The following is a 23,287-nucleotide window of genomic DNA, read 5'->3' as shown; positions in this document are numbered from 1 at the left end:
ATACTTAGCATAAACATTCAAAAATACAAAAATATAATTGACAGCTATGAAACAATATCGTTATTTTAAAGAAATTTCCGCATATTTACGACAAATTTGTAAAAAAAATATAAGAAAACATTTTTTTATCTCAATCTTTAAAGTTTAAAATTTTATCACGAGTTAAGAATTTCAGGGGAGGATCAAGGTAAACAACCATGGCCCACCGAACTTCAGATTCCAGCATATCAAATTCCAGATTAAGGTAAAATGCAAAAAAAATAGTTGTATATCCATACATTTCAGTAAGCTGCTAAAACCATGGTAATACAGTATGAATACATGATACTGTTTAACGTAAAGTGTACCTAAGTATTAGATTTGCAAAGCTAAGAAACTAGTCATTATATATCATAGACCAAGAGTTATAGATATATCAGCAGCTGCCACAGTAATATGCATTTGGTTCACGAATAGATGTATACTGCTATAGAACTTTATGGCGCTCCAAGTTTCACATGCTTCCTCAAGATACACACAGCACTTATAATACTTAACAATACTTAGACACATTAACTTCGTGGTGAGAAGAGTTGCCTGTTTTCCAATGCATGATTGCTATTGAGCTTTCCAGTACTTTAGGTTGATGTGCCTCTCTTGCATTTTTTTTTCAAGAAACTTTTGATTTGGACGTATTTTCTACTTGTTCACAGCTTCCAGTTTCCAGCATGTGGATTTGAATATCCTCACTTGATATTTTTGAACCACCTCAGAATATATCGATTCTTAAACTTTAGTGTAAAATTTCAAGAAGATAGATTTCTGTATGTATTGTAAAGCATTACCTATATGCTCTTTTTTGTACATACAGTTAGGATTCCATATCCTTTCACAAGTTATTAACTATAAGGTGATTCTCTGTTTCAGGCATATCATTTCTGATTATTCAGTTTCAAAATTCATAGCAGTAAGTTGCACCCAACCAGAAGGTCTGTGTCTCTTTAGTTGTCTCTGCTCTGTTAACTTTTCCACCACACTTCACTGATAATCTTTATGCTATCATCATCTTCATTTTTCCCTCCTTTTAATTGAAGACCCCATCAGGTTCTTCAAAACTTTTTAGAGCATTATGTACAATTAGGGTAGGTAAGCAGGTTTTGTGAGGAGTAGTTTTCTCCCATACCTCTTCCTTGTCACTATGTATCCTTCAGTGAAGGTAATTCCATATTCTTAGAAAATTTGGTTTTAAGTATGATGAATTTAATATTTTTTCTGTGGTTACTTAAGTCATCTCATTTAAGTTCAGTATGTTCTGTTTATTGCCATAATCTCTTGATCCTCAACTGGTAGTGATAATGATTATTCTAACTATCATTCTTTTTCTCTTTTACCTTGTTTATAGTCTCTCTGATTTTTTGTTCCTCTTCCTTCATTCAGTCTTTTTTCAGACACTGGAATTTCTCATTATGTGCCAGATTGTAGGCTTGATTCAGTACCCCTTCTCTTTTCATCTAATTTGAATATTACTTTTAAGATTCCTTTGTTATTTTCTTTTTTGTATTAACCAATTTTTCTTACATTTTGTACATCCAAGGCAATATTTTGTTTCTTTTTTTTTTTTGAAGTCTGACCTTCCCTTCTTTTTTTGCATGCTGAATCAAATAATCAAAATTACTATCCTACTATTTCATGATTTACCATTTTGATGACAGATGGTTGAATCCTACTACTCCTGGCAAATCTAATCTTGAGCCTTCTTGTAGTGATATGTTCATCAGTCATATGGGGGAATGCTATGAGGAGGTTCAGAATAGACATAGTTGTTTCAGACTTGTGACCAGTAGACCTAACTAGTGGTGAAATTGTTGGAATGGTAAAGAGAGAGAGAGTTAGAGTTGAAAAACAGAATGCATTTTAGAAACATTATTGTGACAGTCAGGAGAATGGTAGAGATCTTACATTTTAGCTTAAAACTACAGAACAGGACACCTTTGTGTATCCTTTTGATTGAGGAATAATGAAATTATTTACAAAAATTTGTATTTATATTTCTCTACAGTGATATTGATGAGTATGGTTTTGAGAGACCTCCAGATTTTGATTATCAAACATATGAAGAGTTCATGTCAAGATATCTAACAGTGCTGACAAGAAGAGCAAGAAAATGGGCACACCTGCTTGGAGCAAAGGAAACTGTTGGTCGGGGATTAAAAGTGAAGCGCTATGTAAGGAAGGGGATTCCCATGAAACATCGTGGAAAGGTAAAGAAACATGCTTCTGCGTCAGATAATATCTCAGCTGCTGTATGAATTATTTCATTTTTATATTATATCAATTTTTTTCCTATTCATACTTGATTGCAGTTTCCTGTGTTGGTGAGGGCACCAGGAACAGATGAGGAAAGGCCACATCTATTCGCATCCATTCTCTCGCTGTCATGTTTAATGCACAGAAACCACAGCTCCCTATCCACAACCAGGCCCCTCAGACCTTTCCATAGTTTACCACAAATGCTTCAGATGTCCTGGTTCAGTCCATTTACAGCACATTGACCCCAGTATACCACATCATTCCAATTCACTCTACCCGTCACAGTCCTTTCACCCTCCCACGTGTTAAGCCCCTGACTGCTCATAATCTTTTCCACTCCATCCTCCATTTTCTAATTTGGTCTCCCTACTCTCCTTGTTCCCTTCACTTTTGACACATATACCCTCTTTGTCAACCTTCCGTCGCTCATTCTCTCCATGTTGTCCAAACCCTTTCAAAACACCCTTTTCTGCTCTCTGAACCACTATTTTTATTACCATACATCTCTCTTACCCTTTCATTACTTACTTGATCAAACCACTTCACACCACATATTGTACTCAAACATTTCATTTCCAACACATCCACCCTCCTCCACATTGCCCTTTCCTCACATCCATGTGATATTTTAAGGACTTCTATTCCTTCAGACATACCCATTTTTGCCCTCTCAGATCATGTTCTCCCTTTCTATACATTCTTCTTAGCTCCCAGAGCCTTCACCCCCTCCCTCTCCTTATGACTCACTTCCACATTCCATGGTTCCATTCATTGCTAAGTCCAGTTCCAGATATATGATATTAAAAACATGATTATCCCAGGATCTCTTTCCTGAGGCCCCTGCAGGTCAAGGCTGTGCTAATAACTTTAGCAAGGAAATGATGGCTCCCTTGGAGTGAGTTCTTTAACAAGACTTTTCTACTTACAATACAGCCTTGCCAAAGATGACTTCTTACTCACAGCATAAGTACAAATACATTGCACAAACTAAATGCCCTCAAAAGACTAACTATCTCCAAATTTGAACAAGAAAAAGAATCCCTTTGTATCTACTAAAGCAACTCATTTGCTCAACTCTAAACTACACGTTACTTGCCTGGTCATCCACCTTGTAATAAGCAAATATAGCAGAGTTGCAATCCACACTCAATAGATCACTCAGAATGATCGTTGACAATAAATACTCAAGACTTACATAATGCAACAAAGATCCTGATGTAATCAACATGCTCAGCATTCAATTCCTTGCAACAGCACTAGATCCCTCCCACCCAAACCACTCCATAACAAATCACCAACCCCCAAATGAAGATGAAAAGCCTACCCATACCTCCTCAGCCATCAACAGTCTTTAGTCACAGATCCCTCCAACACCAGCAAAATGTAACACTGGTGAAACGCATGCTAAAATGACCTGACGATCACTAAACAGCTTTCCTCCCAATTCAGTCTTGAATACCACCCCACATCCATCTGAAACCACACTGCCCAGACAAACATGAGTCATGCTTTCTCATCTACACTCTGGACATTATCCTTCCTACAATACTTCAAATATAGATTCAGCACTTCCCTGGTTCATGCCCACAATGCAGCAGTCACAGTGAAGACACTGAACACTTACAGCTGAGATGTCCTTCACTATCCCCACATAAACACACAAAACATGTGCATGGGATAGAGTGAACTGGAGCAGTGTGGTATATAGGGTTGATGTGCTGTCAGTGGGCTGAACTAGGGCATATGAAGCTATCAGGAATAACCATGTCTGTAGGGCTTGGCTGTGGATAATGGTCTGTGGTTTTGTTGCATTATTCATGACAGTACGAGATTGGATGTGAGCAAGTAGGGCTTTTGTTTTCTGTTCTTAGCACTACCTTGTGTTGTTGGGAAAGAGCAAGTATGAAAAATGTATATAGATAGATAGACAGATGGACATAAATATATATGCAGGTGTTACCAGACTTCTTGCAAATGTTTACACTGTAAGTGAAAAGTTACCTTTGCTAAGGCTGTATCATTGTCAATGGACAGAAAGGATCATGCTTCAAGGAGTCCATCATTTTGCTGCTCTTGTTTGGAAAGCATCCTCAAAGCTTCAGGAGCCCTGTAAAAGAGGTCCTGGGGCTGTTTATATTCATATTTTTTCTTTAGCATTACCAAACTGGCTACTTGTAGTTATACCACAATTGAGAAGGTACCTTTGGTGAGGTTGTATCTTTTTACTTAACAGAAGTTCCTTCTTTCCCTGCTAACAATATAGCACAGCCTTGAAACTGCAAGAACCCCTGTTGAAGGGATCTTAGAGTTATATGATAAATAATAAATATTTTTTTCTTATTGATTAGTTAGTATTTTAATTGTATGTATGGATGACGTGTAAGTGCCTAAGGCTTATTGGAATACTTGTATAGTTCCACTGCATAAAGGCATGGGAGACAAAGGTAAATTTCACCTTACAGAGACATAAGTTTGTTTAGTGTGACATTAAGTTGCATGGAAGAGTTGTGATTGAGAGGGTGATGGTTTGCACAGAGCATCATACTGAGAAGGAACAATGTTGTTGCAGGAGTCATAGAGAATGTGTGGATCAGGTGTTTGCTTTGAAGAATTTGTATGAAAAGTACTTTGAGAAACAAAAGGATTTATATGTTGCACTTATGGATCTGGAGAAGACATGTGAGAGTGTTGACAGAGATGCAGTAATTATCTCTTTGTAATTATTTTTTGTACTGTTTGGAGAGTGATTTTTAGAAAGCAAGTGACTGACCTTCTGTGGAGGAGAAATTTCCTTTGTGTGAACAGCATGGTTTTAGTGAAAGGAGGTCATGTGCAACTAGCCTTTTAGAGTTCCGTGAGAGAGCTTAGTCCTGGACAAAAGGGAAGGGTGACACAAACGTCATGAGGGAAGTGAAAAGCAAGGAGGACTGCATCAGCTTACAAAGGGAACCTAAGCAGACTCAAAAATAGGTCAGAAATTTGGTCAGTTAAATTAAGTCTGAGCAAATTTGAAGTATTGAGGATGGACAAAGTGAGAGATGGCCTCATTATGATTCCCAGCTGGATATAAGCTTTAAGATTATTTATGTGAGAAGGACTTAGTAGTCAACAGTAACCCCATCCTGTTGCTAGAGTCCCATATTAGGAGAACAGTTAGGGGAACAAACTGTCAAATATCAGAATACATAGTTATCAAGTATATGGATGAGGAAATATTTAACAAGCTCTTCATATCCTTCATAAGGCCTAAATTAGAATACACTTCTCAGATTTGGTCACCATACCTTTAGAAGCATAAAGAGCTCATAAAAGGTTCAGAAGAGGGTAATGAAGGTGGTACCAGAATTAAGAGATCTAAGTTACAGGGAAAGGCTGGAGGCTTTAGATTTACCCAGCTGGGAGGAGAGAAAAGTGAGGCATGACTTGATCACAACTTATGCTTTTAAAAGAAACTGACAGCATGGACTGTTCTTCAAAAGATGTAGGGATAAAGCAACCAGTAGACTTAACATGAAATTAAGTAAGAAAGTTGTTGATAAGGATGAAATTAAGTACTTTTATATCATAAGAGAGTGAACTGAGGGCATGGTTGACCCAGACAACCTACATAAATTTGAGAGGTTGTATAGTTGCATGGAATGTCCAAGAGATGGTGATAAGCAGAGTATGGTTGAGCTGAAGAGGGTGTGCTGAAAATGTTTGGACATATGAAAAGAATGAGTGAGGTGAGGTTGACAAAGGTATATGTTTCGGAAGTGGAGGGGACAAGAAGAGGGAGACCAAATTGGAGATAGAATGACAGAGTGGAAAAGTTTTTAGTCCATGGGACTTGAACATGCACAATTGTGTAAGGCACACATGAGGTAAGTGAATTAGAAAGATATGGTATGCATAGGGTGATGTGCTGTCAACAAACTGAACCAGAGCATGTAAATTTCTCAGGGAAAACCATAAAAAGATTTTTGGGGCCTGATTGTGGAGAGGAGTCTATGGTTTCGATGCATTGCACATGACAGCCAGAGGGTGAATGCTTGTGAATGAGGCCATTTCTTTTTTGTTCTTGGCACTACCTTGTCATGGTTTCGGTGCATTACACATGACAGGTAGAGAGTGAATGTTAGTGAAAGAGACTATTTCTTCATTTGTTCTTGGCAATATGTTGATGTGGGAAATGGGAAAAAGTGTGAATGAAAACAATTCTAACACATACTTGCTTCTCCCACTTTACTGAGGTAATGTCAGGAAAATGTAAATAACAGTTTGTACACTCCTATCCTCTAGCTTTCATGTATAATGAATCAAAGCTATAGCTGACCATCCACAGTCAAGCCCTGCAGATTGTTCCATGGTTCACCATGACTGTATCACGTCATGAGTCAGCCCATTGACAGTACCTCACCCTCAGTATACCACATAGATTAAGTTAATTCTATCGCATACATGGGTCATAATGTTCTGATGTTTAGACCGTGATACCCCTTTCACTATCCATCCGTCCCCTTCTTTGTCTAACCTCACTTTCTTCCTCCACTTCTGCCACATAGATTCTCCCAGTCAGTCTCTCCATAATGTATCAACCATTTTGGCACACACTGGTCAGCTCCATCAATCACACTGCACTCTATACCACACTTTTCTCATGCTGTTGTTTCTTACATGAACAATATGCCCCACACAACATATTTTCCTCAGGCATCTCATTTTCAACATATGCATCTCCTCCTGTTCTTCATGTCCAAAGACTTACAACCATACAACACTCAGAGATGAAATACCTATAGTCTTACCCTAAAAAGACATGACCCACTTTTCTGTAACAGACACTGACCTACCTTCAACACACCTCTCTATGCACCCACACCTTATGTTATTTTTTCATACAGATGTGGATGGAAGTAAGTGGCGGCAGGAGAAAAATGGATGCTCATCCTGGGTATTATCAGAGACTGCTGGAGGCACCACTAAATGAAGATTTAGTTGAATCCATAAAGGTGGATGTTCCACGCACTTTTCCAGACAACATTTATTTTCGTGATTACAAAGAAGGAAAGTTGTCAAGTCTTTACAATGTTCTGGTTGCATTTTCCCATCACAACAAAAAGATTGGATATTGCCAAGTAAGTCTTCTTTTTATTGTTACATTCAGTTAGGATATCAGGTTATATTGATCAGTTACATATCAGAAAATGATGTCTTATATGCAGTTAAGATACTATTCATTACTCTGTTATGTCTAATGCCAAATTGACTCAGGGGTTTCCTTGAGCCACATGCCAGAGTAAGTCACTTTGAACAGTTAATAGCCTTAGAATGATATTGTCGGTTTTCTATAACAGTACGCTCACCGTTTTCTTACTATGTGGCATTTTTTTTTTTAGAACTATTATTGTGACAGTGAATATAATTACTCATAAAATCATTAGATGACTAACTAACTGGGATTCTGGTCACAAGACAATCTGCCATTTCATTCCAGGTTGGTTACAAACGATTTGAGGTTTCCTTCATTAATGTTACATCACCTTAGTCCTTTGTTTTGTAGATAGAACTTTTCTTGATCCCCTAAAGTGTAGGAAAATTAGGACTTGGTCTGATTCAGTTACACATTTTTGTTAGTGGACCAAACTTGGTCTGTGGTGGTGCCACTGGTTATGATTATTCTAGCTGGTTAGGATGTACAGTTATGGACATGAATATGTTGTCAGTCTCTGGTGGACAGTAGCAATATCTGGCAACCCAGATTTGGTAAACATGTTGTACATAGATTTGTTTCATGAAAGAATGAGTACAAATATTTTCATTTGTAATGGATGTAATGATTGTCCAGCAGGAGTGCCTCCTTGCCTTGTTTTTTCTTTTTCTTTTCTTTCAAACTATTCGCCATTTCCCGCGTTAGCGAGGTAGCATTAAGAACAGAGGACTGGGCCTTGGAGGGAATATCCTCACCTGGCCCCCTTCTCTGTTCCTTGTTTTGGAAAATTAAAAAAAAAACGAGAGGGGAAGATTTCCAGCCCCCCGCTCCCTCCCCTTTTAGTCGCCTTCTACGACACGCAGGGAATACGTGGGAAGTATTCTTTCTCCCCTATTCTATTCAGTTAAAAATAGATGTATGGATGTAGAAATTAGTAGAAGTATTTCTTATATCAAACTGAAACTGACAAACCATTGCAAAAGCTAACTGAATATGTAGCAAATACGTCAAAAGTTTTTGAGTTTGTCATCACCATACATCAAACACCTGACTTGTCATGGAAGTGGAAAATATTCATATGAACTTCAGTACATAAGTCACTGTTATGAATAAAGAATCAGTGAAAGAAATAGACAACTGAAACCAAATTTTCCACATTTCTTCACAATAACAAAATTCTCAGACTGATGGAACAGTTACACTGACATCTTCACACTTATATTACCCTAAACCAGCATCACCACACTTACTGTGTATGGGATATGTCCAGAGAATACTGAATGTGATGCTTTTGTGTAACAATCTTGTCAAGAACAAGCTAATTTCATCATCTAAAAAGTACTAACCATTATCACACTCATTCTTCTTACACTTGCCTACATCCATACATGTAGATAAGTCATTACTGTCTGTAGAAGTTTTGTACATCTTTCTTTAAATATTAAAGTTTTCTTGTGTTCTTAGTCACGATATACCTTTGTCTTTCTCAGGGCCACGTCAGTTCACTCTTTCACTTATGTTGTACTCTGTTGTATATGACATTTGATTTCTCTTCCCCAGTGTTTTTATTTTCATGTTCATTTACTTTCAAGTATCCTTACATATATTCATACAAAGATAACTTCTCATTAAGGTCAGGTCTAGAATTAGGAAAAATGAGAAAATTAAAAGGAGAGATGTGAAAAAGAGTATGAAGAAAATGGATGAAGTAAGAGATGAGGTGCATGATGTTTATGAGGAAAAGATATCATATACAGCTTGGTCTTAATTTTGGTGAGGCAGAAAACATAACTGGGAATTCTGACAGAGGATATGAAATGGTTCAAGACATTTTAGTTCTCTAGAGCTTTGCCCTTTCCTTAACTGGCTTTGCTTATAAACAGAAGTACTTAGTGAGGTAAAGCCTTAGAGAGGAAAAATGGTAATGATGAAGACTGAATGAAAAACGGTATGAAGACTAGAGGTAAAGAGATGAAGAAGTATGTAAAGTTTATAAAGACAGGATAATAAAGATAACCTGATAGCTTAGTTTTGATGGCGCAAAAAGAAAGACCATCAATCCAGAGTTAGGGTGTAGGGTGGTTCTGGGCACAGCTTGAACAATCTTAAGTCAGTGTGTCGATTCTTCTCTGGTCAGTTTTCATCTATGTCCTGCCATATATTTTACCAACAAAACAAAAGGTGATGTTTATTAAGATAGAGAGATAATCAGTTTGGGAAAATAGATATCTTTGTATACTGTTGAAAATGATAAAGAAACCCACCTTTCAAATTTCAAGAATCATTTTCTAAGGGTATGAGTAATGTTTTTTTTTTTTTTTCCCAAAAAAGAAGGAACAGAGGGGGCCAGGTGAGGATATTCCAAAAAAGGCCCAGTCCCCTGTTCTTAACGCTTCCTCGCTAATGCGGGAAATGGCGAATAGTTTGAAAGAAAAGAAAAAGAAAATGAGTAATGTATTTTATTCTCTTCATTTTATGTGTCTGTTATACGTAGTAGGTTTTCTATAGTAATGCTGAACTGTTCCATGGTATGAAATTCTTCAGTGATTCTGTATACTAGTAGAATTATAAACTCTATAAAGGTAGATCCTTATAAATGATTGTATCCTGCAGGGACTCAACTACATTGCAGGGTTGTTGCTGATCATTACCAAAGAAGAAGAATGCACTTTTTGGCTTCTCAATGCTTTGATGGAGGACTTATTGCCTGAGTACTACACACCTGATATGGTTGGCGTCCTTACGGATATAAAAGTATTAGAAGCACTTGTTAAGTGAGTTCAGATCTTTCTTATGTTAACAATTCAAGATAGATTTTACCATGATCATAGAAAGCTTTGTCTTGGTAGAATGGCCATACTAGGCTTGTAATCTTTTATTTCTGGTATCAGGCATAACTTGACACAAAACGATGTTTTATAAGTACAGTACACTGCACCAGTATTTAGACCACACTGAAAATTTAGAAGTTATATATTGACATTAAAATTTGACCATTTACATATTAAGCTTGATTTGTGGAAAGTAATGCAGAAGAGTTTGATTGATTTGTTTGTTTTCTTCTACCAAAATGTACTGTTGCTTGCAAACATCAGTATTATGCTGTTAAGATTAATATCTGTGCCATACCATTTGAAAGGAAACTGGGGTATTTTTCCCATCCATACTCCTATATTTCATTCATTTAGACTAATTTGATGTGTCAGTGGATTTTCAACTGAAACTTTGCTGTCCTGTAGTTATAATGGCTGGAAGGTAGAACATGGTGTAGAATTCAGGTGTCTGATTAGTTAATGCCTGTTGGATTGATTGCTAGATGGTACTTGTCATGATTTGTAATGCAGTTTATCCATGAAAAACCACTATCAGAAATTTTTGGGAATCAATTTGTTACAAATTCTCATTTACTTAATCTTTTCATGTAGTTACTTCCATAGTATCTCATAAAAACAATAAGGGACTTCATGTGGCACCAGTATAATTTTTAAATTGTATTACATTTATGGCACAGAGAGCAAAAGATGCACCAAATGTCAGTCCATTCCTTTAAATTACGGGGTTCCAGATGGCTCACTTTAGTAAAGACACAAAATTTTGTATCTTGTAACAAAAGTTCAGCCCAACCTGCATTTCTTTCATTTATAAGTCAATCAGTTTGAATCATTTGGTTTCTTACTCAATCGTGTAGATATTACTTCAGTGATAGTGTCACCATAATATTTCCTTTGTAAATTTTGTCAATTTCCAAACAATTACTATTTGATGTTAGGTAACTACATACCAAAGAGCTTTATATGACTTCTGATTACATGATTTCCTCTACATAAACAAAGTTCAAGCCTGTGGTTGTGGAGATGGCCTTCCATGCTGGCCCCCCTCTTCCCTGTGTTAATTACTTTTATCTTCTCGTTTCCTGTCATTCTTCACTTTCCTCACAAATATCCATATCATGAGTGTTCCTCTCCATCTCTCGGGTCATCCAACACTCTGTGCATTTTCCACAGGGTATGTAAGTATGTAAGTATGACCTACATGTTAATGGCCATGCACCTCTAATGGTAATTGTAGGGGTACTAACAAGAGAAGTTTTTCCTGTGCTTTTCTGGTAGTGGGAGAGACCTGTGTAAGCTACTAAAGGTATGATGAGTCATCAGGTTATTTAAACAGAGGCAGAAAAAGTTGTCATGTTATGACAGTGAGAGCAGTCCTCTAAGGATCGTGAGATGACAACAGGAGCGGTTTAAAGGTTAAGGAGCATTTTGAAAGGAAAGGTCAATGTCTCTAAGGGCAAAGATGGACATGTTTGAAGGTACTGTAGTCCTGACAGTTTTGAGCAGACATGAGTTTTAGGCAAAAGAGAAGAAGAGTGTGGATGTGCTGGAAATGAAGTGCTTGACGTCAGTACCATGTGTAGCATGTGTAAAAGATAGAATTGATCAGAGAGAGATGTGTTAGTGAGTTCATTCCAATTGAGAGAACCAATCAGGATGAAAGAGGAGAGACTGACACGGGATCTATTTGTCAGAAGTGGAGGGAGTAAAAGGAAAAGACATTGTGAATAAGTGTAATTGGAGGATAGAGCAAGGGAGACTTTGGGTTATCAGGGCTTGAACATTCAGGAGGATGGGAGGTGCCTCATTAGATAGAATGAGCTAGATTGATATGATATATGTAGGGGGAGGACATGTTGTCACTGGACTGATAGAGTTCATATGAAGCAGTCAAAGTAAACCATGAAGTTGTCTGTGGGCCTTGGTTGTGGATGGTTGTCTAGATTCCATACTTTATATATGGCAGAAATTGGATGTGTTTAAATAAGGCCATTGTCCATTATTTTCTAACACTACCCTGCTAAAGCATGGAAGGCAACTAAATGTAAAAAGATGACTAAGGGATAACATAATACCTTCAAATTTTTATGATTCTCCATACTAATCTCTATTATTTTTATTTTCACACAGAGAACGAGCACCTTTAGTATGGAAACATATAAATCACTATGGCTTGACCTGGGGTCTTCTTACAACTAAGTGGTTTATCTGCCTTTTTGCTGAAGTTCTGCCCATTGAGGTACTGCACTTTTCAGTTAACTTGAGAGTAAGGGATTCCTTGAAAACATATAAAACACACACACTATAGGTAACATGTACATGTAATTACACACATATACATCAGGATAAGAGAGTTTTAAGGTGGAGCTGCTGCCTCTATGATGTATAATGAGGTAATTCTAGATTTTGATTTTTACTTTGAAGGATTTTTTTTTAATGAGGGCGAGAAGGTTAGAGGTCAGATAAGGGACAAAAATGTTGGAATCTTTGTCTCCTCTAGTATGATGAAGTTTATGGGTATTGTAGTATCTCTGGATGAAAAAGTAAAACAACTAGAAGAAAATAATTAGGAAACTGGGAAGTATATCTTGTGAAAATGAAAAGTGTCAACTAATATATGGTGAACTTTAGGGAACTGAACAATACTGCTTAGAGGAACACAGCCACAAAATCATGGTGATCGAGGAAAGATATAACAATGAGAAAGTGGAGGAAAAAGGGGCTTCTTTTGGGTAAGTGATATATCAAGCAAGTATATTGTCCTTAGGGACTACAGAATATGGCAAACATTCTAGTGCAAGAATTAGGAAGTAATTCTGGGGCCACTGAATAGGGATTTGGAGACACTGAATCAGAAGGAATGAGTGAATTACTAAATGAAGCTATGGAGAGAGCAATGTTAGAACAACAACAGGAACTAAAAGAATGTTTGGTGGAAGGTTTGAGAAGGCACATGATGTTCAGGTTAAGTATGTGATGGTGAAAATGAAGATTCTGAATAAGGCAGAAGTCAAGGATGTGGATGAATCACAAGTGTAGGGGTTATCTGACAGTTTGGCTACACCAAAACTAAGGAACAGAGAGAGTGCAACTCGTGATTTTTAGGAATAATTTGTTATTGATTTTTAGTATGAAAAGATTTGGGAAGAAATGGTAGCAAAATAAAAGAGAACTTCAGAAACTTACTATTGATTATAGACATGCCAAATGCAGTTTCCTAGGTAAAGAAACCTAAGAGAATTCTTAGATAAACTCAAGACATAGAGGTTTGTCCCCTAAAGATCACATTTGATACAGAACAGTGTATCAAGGACATACTAGAGCAGGCTAGAGGAGAAACATGCTAACAGAGGTGATAGACTAAGGGTAGAGTGAGAAAGAAGTGAAGAGCACTGGTACAGTTTGAAGGCAACAAGCAGGAGGCATCAAAAGAGACTACATGGGATGAGGTTCAGATTTAAATTAATGTTCATGAATGCAAATGGATTGTCAGGAAATGGAATTTGAGGACTAAATCAGGTAAAGCAAACCAGATATTGGTGGAGTAATAGACACCAAACATGCTAAAGAGATAAGAGCTGACATGAATTGTTTAGAAGGATAAGTGATAGCAAAGGAAAAGAGAAGATGCACAGGGAGGGTGACTGACCCTCTGAACCATTTACCTAAACCTCTTCTATATTTAGTGCTCAGCATAGGGAAACTAACACAGATAGACAGTCTGTGTTTTCATGCCAGGAATTTATTATCAGCAGACCCTAAGTGGTGATCTGAGATACCTAAGGCCTCCTTACACTATGGTTATGTATAAATTCTTCATTTATCCTTCATTCTTGGTGTCATGAGAATGTTGCAGTAAACTGGTAACTATAAATGAAATCAAGCAGTATATGCTTCATGTGATGAGGACTAGTGATTCAGATGATGGTTTATTCATTGATAACATACTCTACATGGATCTGATTAAGACTTTGATATTGAAGAACTGGATGTTAGTAGCAGGAGGGAAGAGAAACGTGAGTACAACTAAGCTGTGTAGTGATCATCACTGTCTCAGCAAATATGTTCCCACCAGAAGTTTTTGTATCACAAGGGGTAAATTGATGCTCATTTCACTTGTTTCTCTGTTATTTTTTGTGATATTTGATGTTCTTTCATTGCTTTTAGCCATGATCATAGTTCTCTGATGTAGTATCCTCTCAGCTATTATCATGGCTTTGGTATGTCACAGCTCATTTTGAATTCTCAGCTGTTGTATCTGTCTATCTCTGATGCCTGTTCCTTTCTGGAACTCCCGTAAGGGGTTGACCACAGCAATAGAGTCTTCATAACTGGTGTACTCCAGTGCCACTTCTTAGCCTTTCGTGCCTTACCCATAACAGGCCAATGGCAGAGGGCAAATCTAGCACAGTGTTTGCAGGGGCTCCTAACTGTTGTTTCTACTGACTTCCTCTACCTAATGTTTTTACCTAGTGCTCCTACTTAAATGTTCCTATCTCCTACTTCTGCCTACTGCTCCTACCATTTTGCCAAAGGGCAGGGTTAGCATATAGCACTTACCACAGGAAAATCTGGAGTTACAAAGAATGAGCTGTGTGAGTTGAGTGTTGCCAAGTGTTATGTGTGACAAGGAGAGATTCTTTGTTTGTGGACAGAATGCCAGTAGTCCATGTGTGGGTGAGGCAGAAAGAAAAGACAGCTACCTGGGTCAGAGGATTGCAACTTGACAACCACTGAAGTGCTGGCTCACCACGCAGCCATTACTAACTTTCCCAATACCCAGGTGGGTAGTACTGGTAATATACCTTCCAGTTTGTTGTATGATTCCATTTTTTCCTCGTGGATATCATAGATATTCATAGATGGAAGGATGGAGTGAAAAAGATTTTGAGCAATCAGGGCCTGAACATGCAGGAAGGTGAAAGGGTGCATGGTTTTGAGTAAATTGAAACAATGTGGTATACTGGAGTTGATGTGCTGTCAAGAGATTGAACCAGGGCATGTGAAGCATTCAGGGTAAACCATGGAAAGGTTTGTGGGGCCTGTTTGTGGATAAGGAGCTGTGCATTACACGTGACAGCCAAAGAAAGGATGTGATTGGATGCAGCCTGTCTTCATCTGTTCCTTGTGCTACCTCACTAATGTGGGAAGTGGCGATCAAGTATGAAGAATGTATATATACAAGCAATGTATCAGCTCAGCTGGAAAAAATGTCATGCATTAAGGTCAACCATAGATTGTCTTAAGAAAACATAACATCATCATTGTGGGAGAGTTATGTAGTGAATATTGTAGATAACTTTACATTAGAATAAACAGTCTCTTTTGTTTTATCATTTATATATCTTTATGAAAATAAGGTTATATATTCGTTTATTCATGTAATTAATGTTCCATCTATGTGAATGGTTTGTAGATATATAAGATTATGTGAAATACATAAGTATGTAAACGATAAGCACTTGATGTGTGAATCGTACTTGGTTAAAAGATATAAAGTTTGTAAGGTGCTTGGGTGTATGTAGAATGAAATGACACCCATACACTTACTTGAATAAAAAGGGTCACCATGAATAAAAAGGGTCACCATGCCCCACACTTACTACCCTCCCACACCGATAGAAGGGAAAGTGTAATGCTTTTTTGGCTATTTTCTTCACTAATGCTGTTTGTGATACAGGGGCATTCTGAAAGGGAAAAAAAAAGCTTTTGTTTTTATGTACATGGGGCGAGTAACTCAGCTAAAAAAGAAATGCAGTGAAAGGGTTAAGGGGTTAACAAGGGAAAACATTAAGTTTCAGAAGATAGTAATGGATGGCTCATTTAAACATTACACAATGGGAAGTTTAACTAAAAGAAAGACTTAATTACTTACAAGTACTTTATGGTGAGATCTTGCCGAAAGGCAGGGCAAGTGCATAATGTTCATGAAGGAAAACCAAGTTTCTGAACCAGTTGGATGACATAAAGAGTGACCAGTTTTTCTTAAGGTGGAAAAAGCTTTTGAGAACGGACGTAAATACATTTTTTTAGTGTAAGGGTGTTTGATGGTTGGAATGAACTATGTGATGAAAGTGTAAATTCTTGAAGAGTACAGATCTGTGAAAGACTTAGTACTTCATGATAGAGATAGTTCAAGAGGTTGGGCCCCACAAGTGCAAAACATTGCCTTCATACTTTACCAGGGGGTAATTCCTTAGAAATAAGCTATTGAAGAGCCTTGATCCATATAAGTCAAATACATTAGGTCAAGTCTCTTCATGTGTGCTCAAGGAATGTGGAGAAGCACTTAAAAAGCCACCTGAAATATTAAACAAAGTAATTGGAAGGATGAGTGCCGAGGGAGTGGAAAAGAGGAAGCTATGCCTGTTTTAAGACAGATTTGAGAAATACACTGAACTTCAGATCATTATCTCCGTCAGGTATGGACAGTAAGATTTTGGAGAAAATAATCAGGAAGCAAATGGTTGACTGTTTCCAAGTAAGAAAATATCAGAATGAGAGGCAACCATGATTCAGAGGGAAGAGACCCTGTATAGTAAATCTTGTAATAAACCTGAAGATTTCTATGACTGTGGGCAATATTTCATACCAAGTACATTTTATTTATGAACTGATATTGGTGTAGATGCAGGTAAGAGACCAGGTTACTTTTCTGATTAATCAACTTAAGCTATAGAGACTTTTTATGCTTCCTTTTACATATATTCCATTTCAAAAAATTATGCATTTGAACAAGTAGGTTTTATTTCATCTTAACATCTCTTTTAAGTTATCATAATCATAATAGTGAATGCTATTGTAACCTGAATGTTTTAGGAAGCTACTTTACATCCTACATTGCTGGAAATTTGCTTACATAATAAATAAAGAGTGATTGTTATCTGAGATAGAACTCACTACATGCATATGCTAATTTCTTTTCATAGTGTCAGATTAAGACGTATTGAAAATTAACATGTATTTTTTACTTTAGAAAACTTAACAGTAATTGGAAAAACTAATATAGTGCATTGTTTCTCTCCCATAGACAGTGTTGAGGATTTGGGACTGCATATTTTATGAGGGTAATAAGGTCCTAATGCGTGTAGCGATAACCTTGGTGTTGTCCAACCAAGAAAAGATCCTGATGAGTCAAGACTTTGGAGACATCATTGAATGTTTCAAAGCTATAACCAGTGATGCAAATACTATTGACTGTCACACATTCATTGAGGTAAAATATGTCATTTTTCGTTTATGTATAAATCTGTGTCTGATATGTACATAGGTATATATCTATATTCTGTTGATTGGTTAGTAAGGATTTTGAGCTCTGTGTGGAGAGTGAAAACAGTATCTGGGAAGGCAAAAATGGGTATGTTTGAAGGTATAGTAGTTCCGATAATGCAATATGGATGGGAGGCACGGGCTACAGATAAGGCTTTGTGAAGGAGGATGGATGTGCTGGAAATGAAATGTTTGAGGACAATATGTGTTGTGAGGTGGTTTGATCAAGTAATGAGAAGGTAAAAGAAAGGTGTGATTATAAAAGGTGTGTGGTTGAGAGAGCTAAAGAGGGTATGCTGAAATGGTTAGGACTTATGGAGAGAATGAGTGAGGAAAGGTTGACAGAAGTGGAGGGAACAAAGAGATTGGAGAGACCAAATTGGAGTGAAAAAGATTATAAGTAGTTGGGTCCTGAACATGCAGGAGCTTGAAAGGCAGGCATGGGATATTGTGAATTCTAATGATGTGGTATAAAGGGGTTGAAAGAATACTGCCCATATATTCCCTGCATATCATAAAAGGCAACTATGAGGGGGTGAGCAGATGGATGGAAATCCTCCCTTCCCACATTACTTTGTGAAAGAAGGAACAGAGCAAGGAGCCAAGTGAGGAAATTTCCCTCTAAGGCTCAGTCATCTGTTCTTGACACTACCTCACTCACATGGAAAATGGCGAGCATGTATGAAAGAATAAAGATAATTAGAAATAAATGGGCTAACATAACTTCTTTATTTTTGGTTACAGTTTATATATACACATGTATATGTTCATACATATTTACAGTTTTATTGCTGGACTCCGCCTACTTGAGGTTATAATGCGAGGGAAGTGTCACCTTTGACAAGGCTGTATCTTTGGCATTCAAAGAAAGTAGTCCCATCACAGAACTTCTCTCTCCAAAGGAGTCCATCCTGTCCTTGCAGTTGAGTGTTATGCAGCCTTTGAAGTTACAATGCAAGTGAAATGTCACCTTTGGCAAGCCTGGATCATTGTCAGTTGATGAGAGTACAGTCTCATCAAAGAACTTCTCACTTCAAAGGACTCCATCTTGTTCCTGCAACTTTGAGTTGCAGGAGCCCCTGGATGGTCAGTCTTGGAGTAATAGCCCCAGGACCTCCCTTTGTGCTACCTTTGTGCTGTGGGTCCTGGATTTGTATAACAGTAGCAATGCGGAATTACTCCCAGAAAGTGGTAGTCTCTGTAATAAGCACTGATGGTGACCAAGAGACACTTGGTGACCATACAAATGTTAAAATATTGGTGGGTAGTTCAAAATAATCATGGAAAATTTAACTCGCATGTGATGATTCCTGCCACCTGCAACAGAATTGTCATATGATTATGCCCAGTATGTGAGGATTAGCAGATAAAGTCAGTAGTGTTTAGCGGTTAATATCTGAATTCGTCAATAAGGGAAGTGTTTAGTGATTATGTTAGTCTTTGTTACTGAATGTTCTACATTGTTTTTTCTTTTAAACAAAATCACTTTGCTTGCCCTTGAATTATTGAGATTTTATATCCAGAGATCTCCACATATAAGGTATGTCATGAAGTAGTTGTCCTACAGTTTAGTCATTTCATAGCTGTACTAATGTGATGGGGCTCTGCATATTCTGAATGATTATCATTGATTTTAGAAACTGATAAAAATACCTCCTACTCTTGATTTTTCAGTAAATTTATTTAATTTGAAAAGTATGAGAGCATTCATTATCTCATAGAAAATGTTCCCTTTTTGATTTTCAGAATGTATTCAAGGTGTCTGGATCCTTTCCGAGAGCTCGATTAACAAAGTTACGCCTAGAATGTAAAGCAGAGGTACTGGCTGAAATGAAAAAGTAAGTTTGTATATGTGATTGAGGAGTAATGGAACTTACATGCAGGACAGTACTTACATAGCATATACCCAACCATGGATATGTGCTCACACATGCCAGCTCCAGCTTTCAAGTCTTCCTTAGGGGTTGATTAGAAACTTATATTTAGTTTCAATTTATGAGATTCAGTAGACCTCCCCTCATGAAGGTTGATTATATTTCATGGTGATGTTTAATTGATTATTTTCTCTAGTTTGACAACAGATGAGTCACATGATTTGATATGAGTAACCAGTTTGAAATTGCTGGAGGCAGAAGAGTATTTGATTTTCTGTGATATCAATATTTCTGCGCTGTGAATTATTTAATGCCTGATATTCCCTTAAACATTTTTCCTTGTATTTTTAACTGGACTCAGAATTGTATACTACCTCTTCATATACAAGGTACTGATTAGTTAATTCACTTATTAATCATATTCTGGGAATGTGATCATTAATACTATACAATTTTGTATACTCATGGAGTATTTTTATTTATTTCATATGTTTAGAAATCATATGTTTTACAAACAGTACAACTGTAGTCTCATTATGATGGGTCTCTGTGAGGATGATTTGGAGAACCTAGACTTACAAAGCAATGAAAATTGGAGGTTGCATGAACTATTAATATAATCAGAGTATAGTTGTGATATACATTTGAAATTTAGTATATTTTAAAGTTTTATGAATATTGTAGAAACACTTGTGATATTGCCGTACACTTTTACATTTATAAGATGTTGGAATATGTTATAGATTTAACTTATTCTTCTGTATTGCTAATATGTCATTTGTATAAATACAAAGCACAAATATGCTTATAAACCTATAGCATAGTATTTTTAAGGTATCATAGTCATAGTGCTCACTTGAAACTGGAGGAACCCTATACCTCAGGGTTTCTGATGGGGAATGGTGAACAGATCAAACCAGTTGCATTCATGGATGTAGTTGAGCACACATTTAAGGCCTTTTTAATTCTAAGGTCATGTGTTTTAGAGTTTTACATTACTCTTTTCTTCATATTGCTGAAAATTTTACTATTAGATGTACTATTACACATACAGTTTGCACTCTTACAGTGCTTTTGCTACCAAATACACATTCCTGTTACATATGATTTAAATATGATTGATTATATCAAAGACTTAAATCCCGCTTAGTGATGTACGATGCGTAGGTATGAATAGATTAAAAGATTATGCATTTTGTTGAATCGTATCCCATAATTAAAGAGCAAAGTCTAATGATTTTGAAAATAAGAGTCTACATATATTAATGACTAATTTGAGGTAATTATATATCAGATACACATGTGATGTACAAAACAAAATTATTTGATTTAGATTCCGTGATCTATGATAAATCTCAGCCCGGTAACCAGAGCATACATTATTCATATTTTTTGCTGTTTCAGATGCAGTATGATAACTTTCATACACTCATTATATTTTCATTACTGATAATAGGCAAACTCATAAGGGATTGCAAGTTAATTTTTCCTGAGAGTTATGAAGGAAACGTTTCATTATTGATGTTTCCAAATAACAGTGAATGCGGATTTCAGTTGCGTGATGATGATTGTGAATTGCTTTCCATTGACTGTCATGTATTGTAATATGTCAGTTTGTAGAATCCTATAAAACGTTGTCGTAAACATAAGATCAACAGTAGGAACCATTGATTTGTAATTCTTTTAGGTTAAGGAAGAATGCTTTATGTGATTTAAAACAGGCTTCTTTGTGTAGTTAGGGTATTTCTAGTTTACAGATATCTTGGCTAAATGGTAATTAGTTTTTCAGCTTCATAACAGTGATTGTCATTTCATGTCATAAATGGACACAATTTAGTTGCTCATTTCTTTAACTGTCATCAAGATGGTTAATATAAGACTGTTCTGATAATATTTCTTATGTAACAGAATTCACTTGACCCTTTTATTGAAAGCAAACCTTGGTATATACATTGCCATTCCTATAATCCAGTAAATGCAAGGTTTTGAGTTGTTGGCTATATTCTAACATACATGTATCTATTGGTGTAACAGTATTTCATAAATTCATGTTTTTCTCAGAATATGGATATGAAATACTGTGTACAATGGTATTCCTGATTCTTATCTCTGATAGAGATTTATCTTAAGTAGAAACCATAAGAATACCTAACCTTTTATTTCTTAATTGAAAACAAAGTGACTATGTTTGCATAAGGTACCAGTATTTCACTACTGGTCTTTAACATAACTCAGAGCCTTACATTATTATATTTTAAGATGAAATGACATTATATTTAAGAAACCTTTAGCCTGGAAATTCAAATACAGTAGAAGTATGATTGACTAATATTGCTGAATGAAGTGAGGGTTTTACTTATAAACCAACAGACTTACTTTTTATAAACTTAAGTGTACAGCATATCTTAAGGTTATATATTTTAATGGAATTATGTCTATTTCTATATAATTTCTGTTACTTGTTCATTTACCTAACCCCAAAGTGATGGATAGCATGTACATCAAAACAGTTTTGCTTGGGGCAATTTAATCAACAATTAGATTTACAGATTATCACTGCCAATCATTAATGCTATTACAGAGGACTTTCTATTAGTAGTGGTATTTCAGAAAGACAGCCTGGGATTTCCTACTCAAAATATGAATAGCAGCAAATTTGATATAGACTGATGAATGCATAAACATTTATTTATGTTTTGCATGAATTCCTCTTGTTTGGTTTTATTGGAAGTTATTTGAATTGGATAACTACATAATGGACATGAAATATTGACCAGTGAAGGCTTTGATACAACCATATTTACAAAATTGTACTGGAAGAAATCCGAAGCTTTCCAATAGTTGATTCAAATTCTTTGATTCAGACCAATCTTACCATTTTTTAAGTGCATAACATCTTTTTGTACTACTGTACATGCTAGTTCTGATATATTTTTGAGAATTGAAAAGAAGTGTTATGTTACAAACTCTGCCAATTTTGCTTCTGTAATTGACATTCCATTGTAGGTAGATATATGAACATTCCAGAATGGCTGAATTTTGGACTAGCTGTCCCATGTCAAGATTCTCTAAACAGACACTGACCCATGGAAACTTTTGTGTGCTTTTAATGTATTTCATGGAAACTTTTGTGTGCTTTTGATATGTTTTGAAAGTCACCTAACAGAGCTGTCTCACTTCTGCTACACTTGATGTCCGAGGGCCTGCCATTTATGACGTAAATGCCACACCATTTAACATTTGCTTAACAAACAAAGAGTTAACCCCAGCACTCCAGGTAGTAATCTAACTGCTGGTAACAAGCCTCTCACTTTGATTTGTCAGTCGAGGCACATTGGATATGGAAAGGTGAAGAACAGTAAAAATAGACCCTTAGATGGTGAATTTGTATCATGACAGTTACAAGAGATTTAATCCAGCAGATGAGCTTGTTATCCTGCTCTGCTAATTTGAGAAAGAAGATTGTTCTCCAATGAGTCAAGAAGAACTTGTACATATGAAGCATTTGTATCATATATGCCATCAGTCTTTAAGTAAAATGGTACCTATATAGTCTTTTCAGAACACTTTGGTGATAACAACTGCCACCCTTTAAACTCTAATAAAAGATCCAATAGCAAAGCTCTAAACACTTTCCGAAGAATTTTGCATATTGGTTTGGCTGTCTTGACAGCTGAAGTAGGTATAACTTGTATGTAATATAAAACAGAAATATTTGGAAAGTATGAGAGATGCTTTAACAAGCCTTCACAAGGAAGAGGAAAAAGTACAGCTTAGAAGCAGGAAAAAGATAGATTGGTAAAAGGAGAGAAAAACAAGAAATAAGAACAAGT

The 23,287-nt window shown here is 36.4% G+C and overlaps 1 protein-coding gene across 1 annotated transcript; it reads left to right on the top strand.

Annotated features, from left to right (window-relative positions):
- Nucleotides 1-173: 173 nt before the first annotated feature.
- Nucleotides 174-23,287, top strand: LOC139754539 (growth hormone-regulated TBC protein 1-A-like). Its single transcript, XM_071671858.1, has 7 exons — nt 174-244; nt 2,039-2,240; nt 7,173-7,406; nt 10,094-10,254; nt 12,442-12,550; nt 17,342-17,527; nt 19,327-23,287. Exons 1-7 carry the CDS (start codon nt 198-200, stop codon nt 19,420-19,422), a joined length of 1,035 nt encoding a protein of 344 aa, XP_071527959.1. The 5' UTR covers nt 174-197; the 3' UTR covers nt 19,423-23,287.

This window comes from Panulirus ornatus, chromosome 17 (assembly GCF_036320965.1).
Source record: "Panulirus ornatus isolate Po-2019 chromosome 17, ASM3632096v1, whole genome shotgun sequence".
NCBI lineage: Eukaryota > Metazoa > Arthropoda > Malacostraca > Decapoda > Palinuridae > Panulirus > Panulirus ornatus.
This window is presented reverse-complemented; position numbering and strand designations above follow the sequence as displayed.

Bases quoted from the DNA above. Each gene is read 5' to 3' on its own strand.
- LOC139754539 (XM_071671858.1), top strand. From the start codon at position 198: ATGGCCCACCGAACTTCAGATTCCAGCATATCAAATTCCAGATTAAG. The intron at 2,241-7,172 runs GTAAAGAAACAT...TTTTTCATACAG, and splicing joins CCATGAAACATCGTGGAAAG to ATGTGGATGGAAGTAAGTGG. The intron at 10,255-12,441 runs GTGAGTTCAGAT...ATTTTCACACAG, and splicing joins GTATTAGAAGCACTTGTTAA to AGAACGAGCACCTTTAGTAT.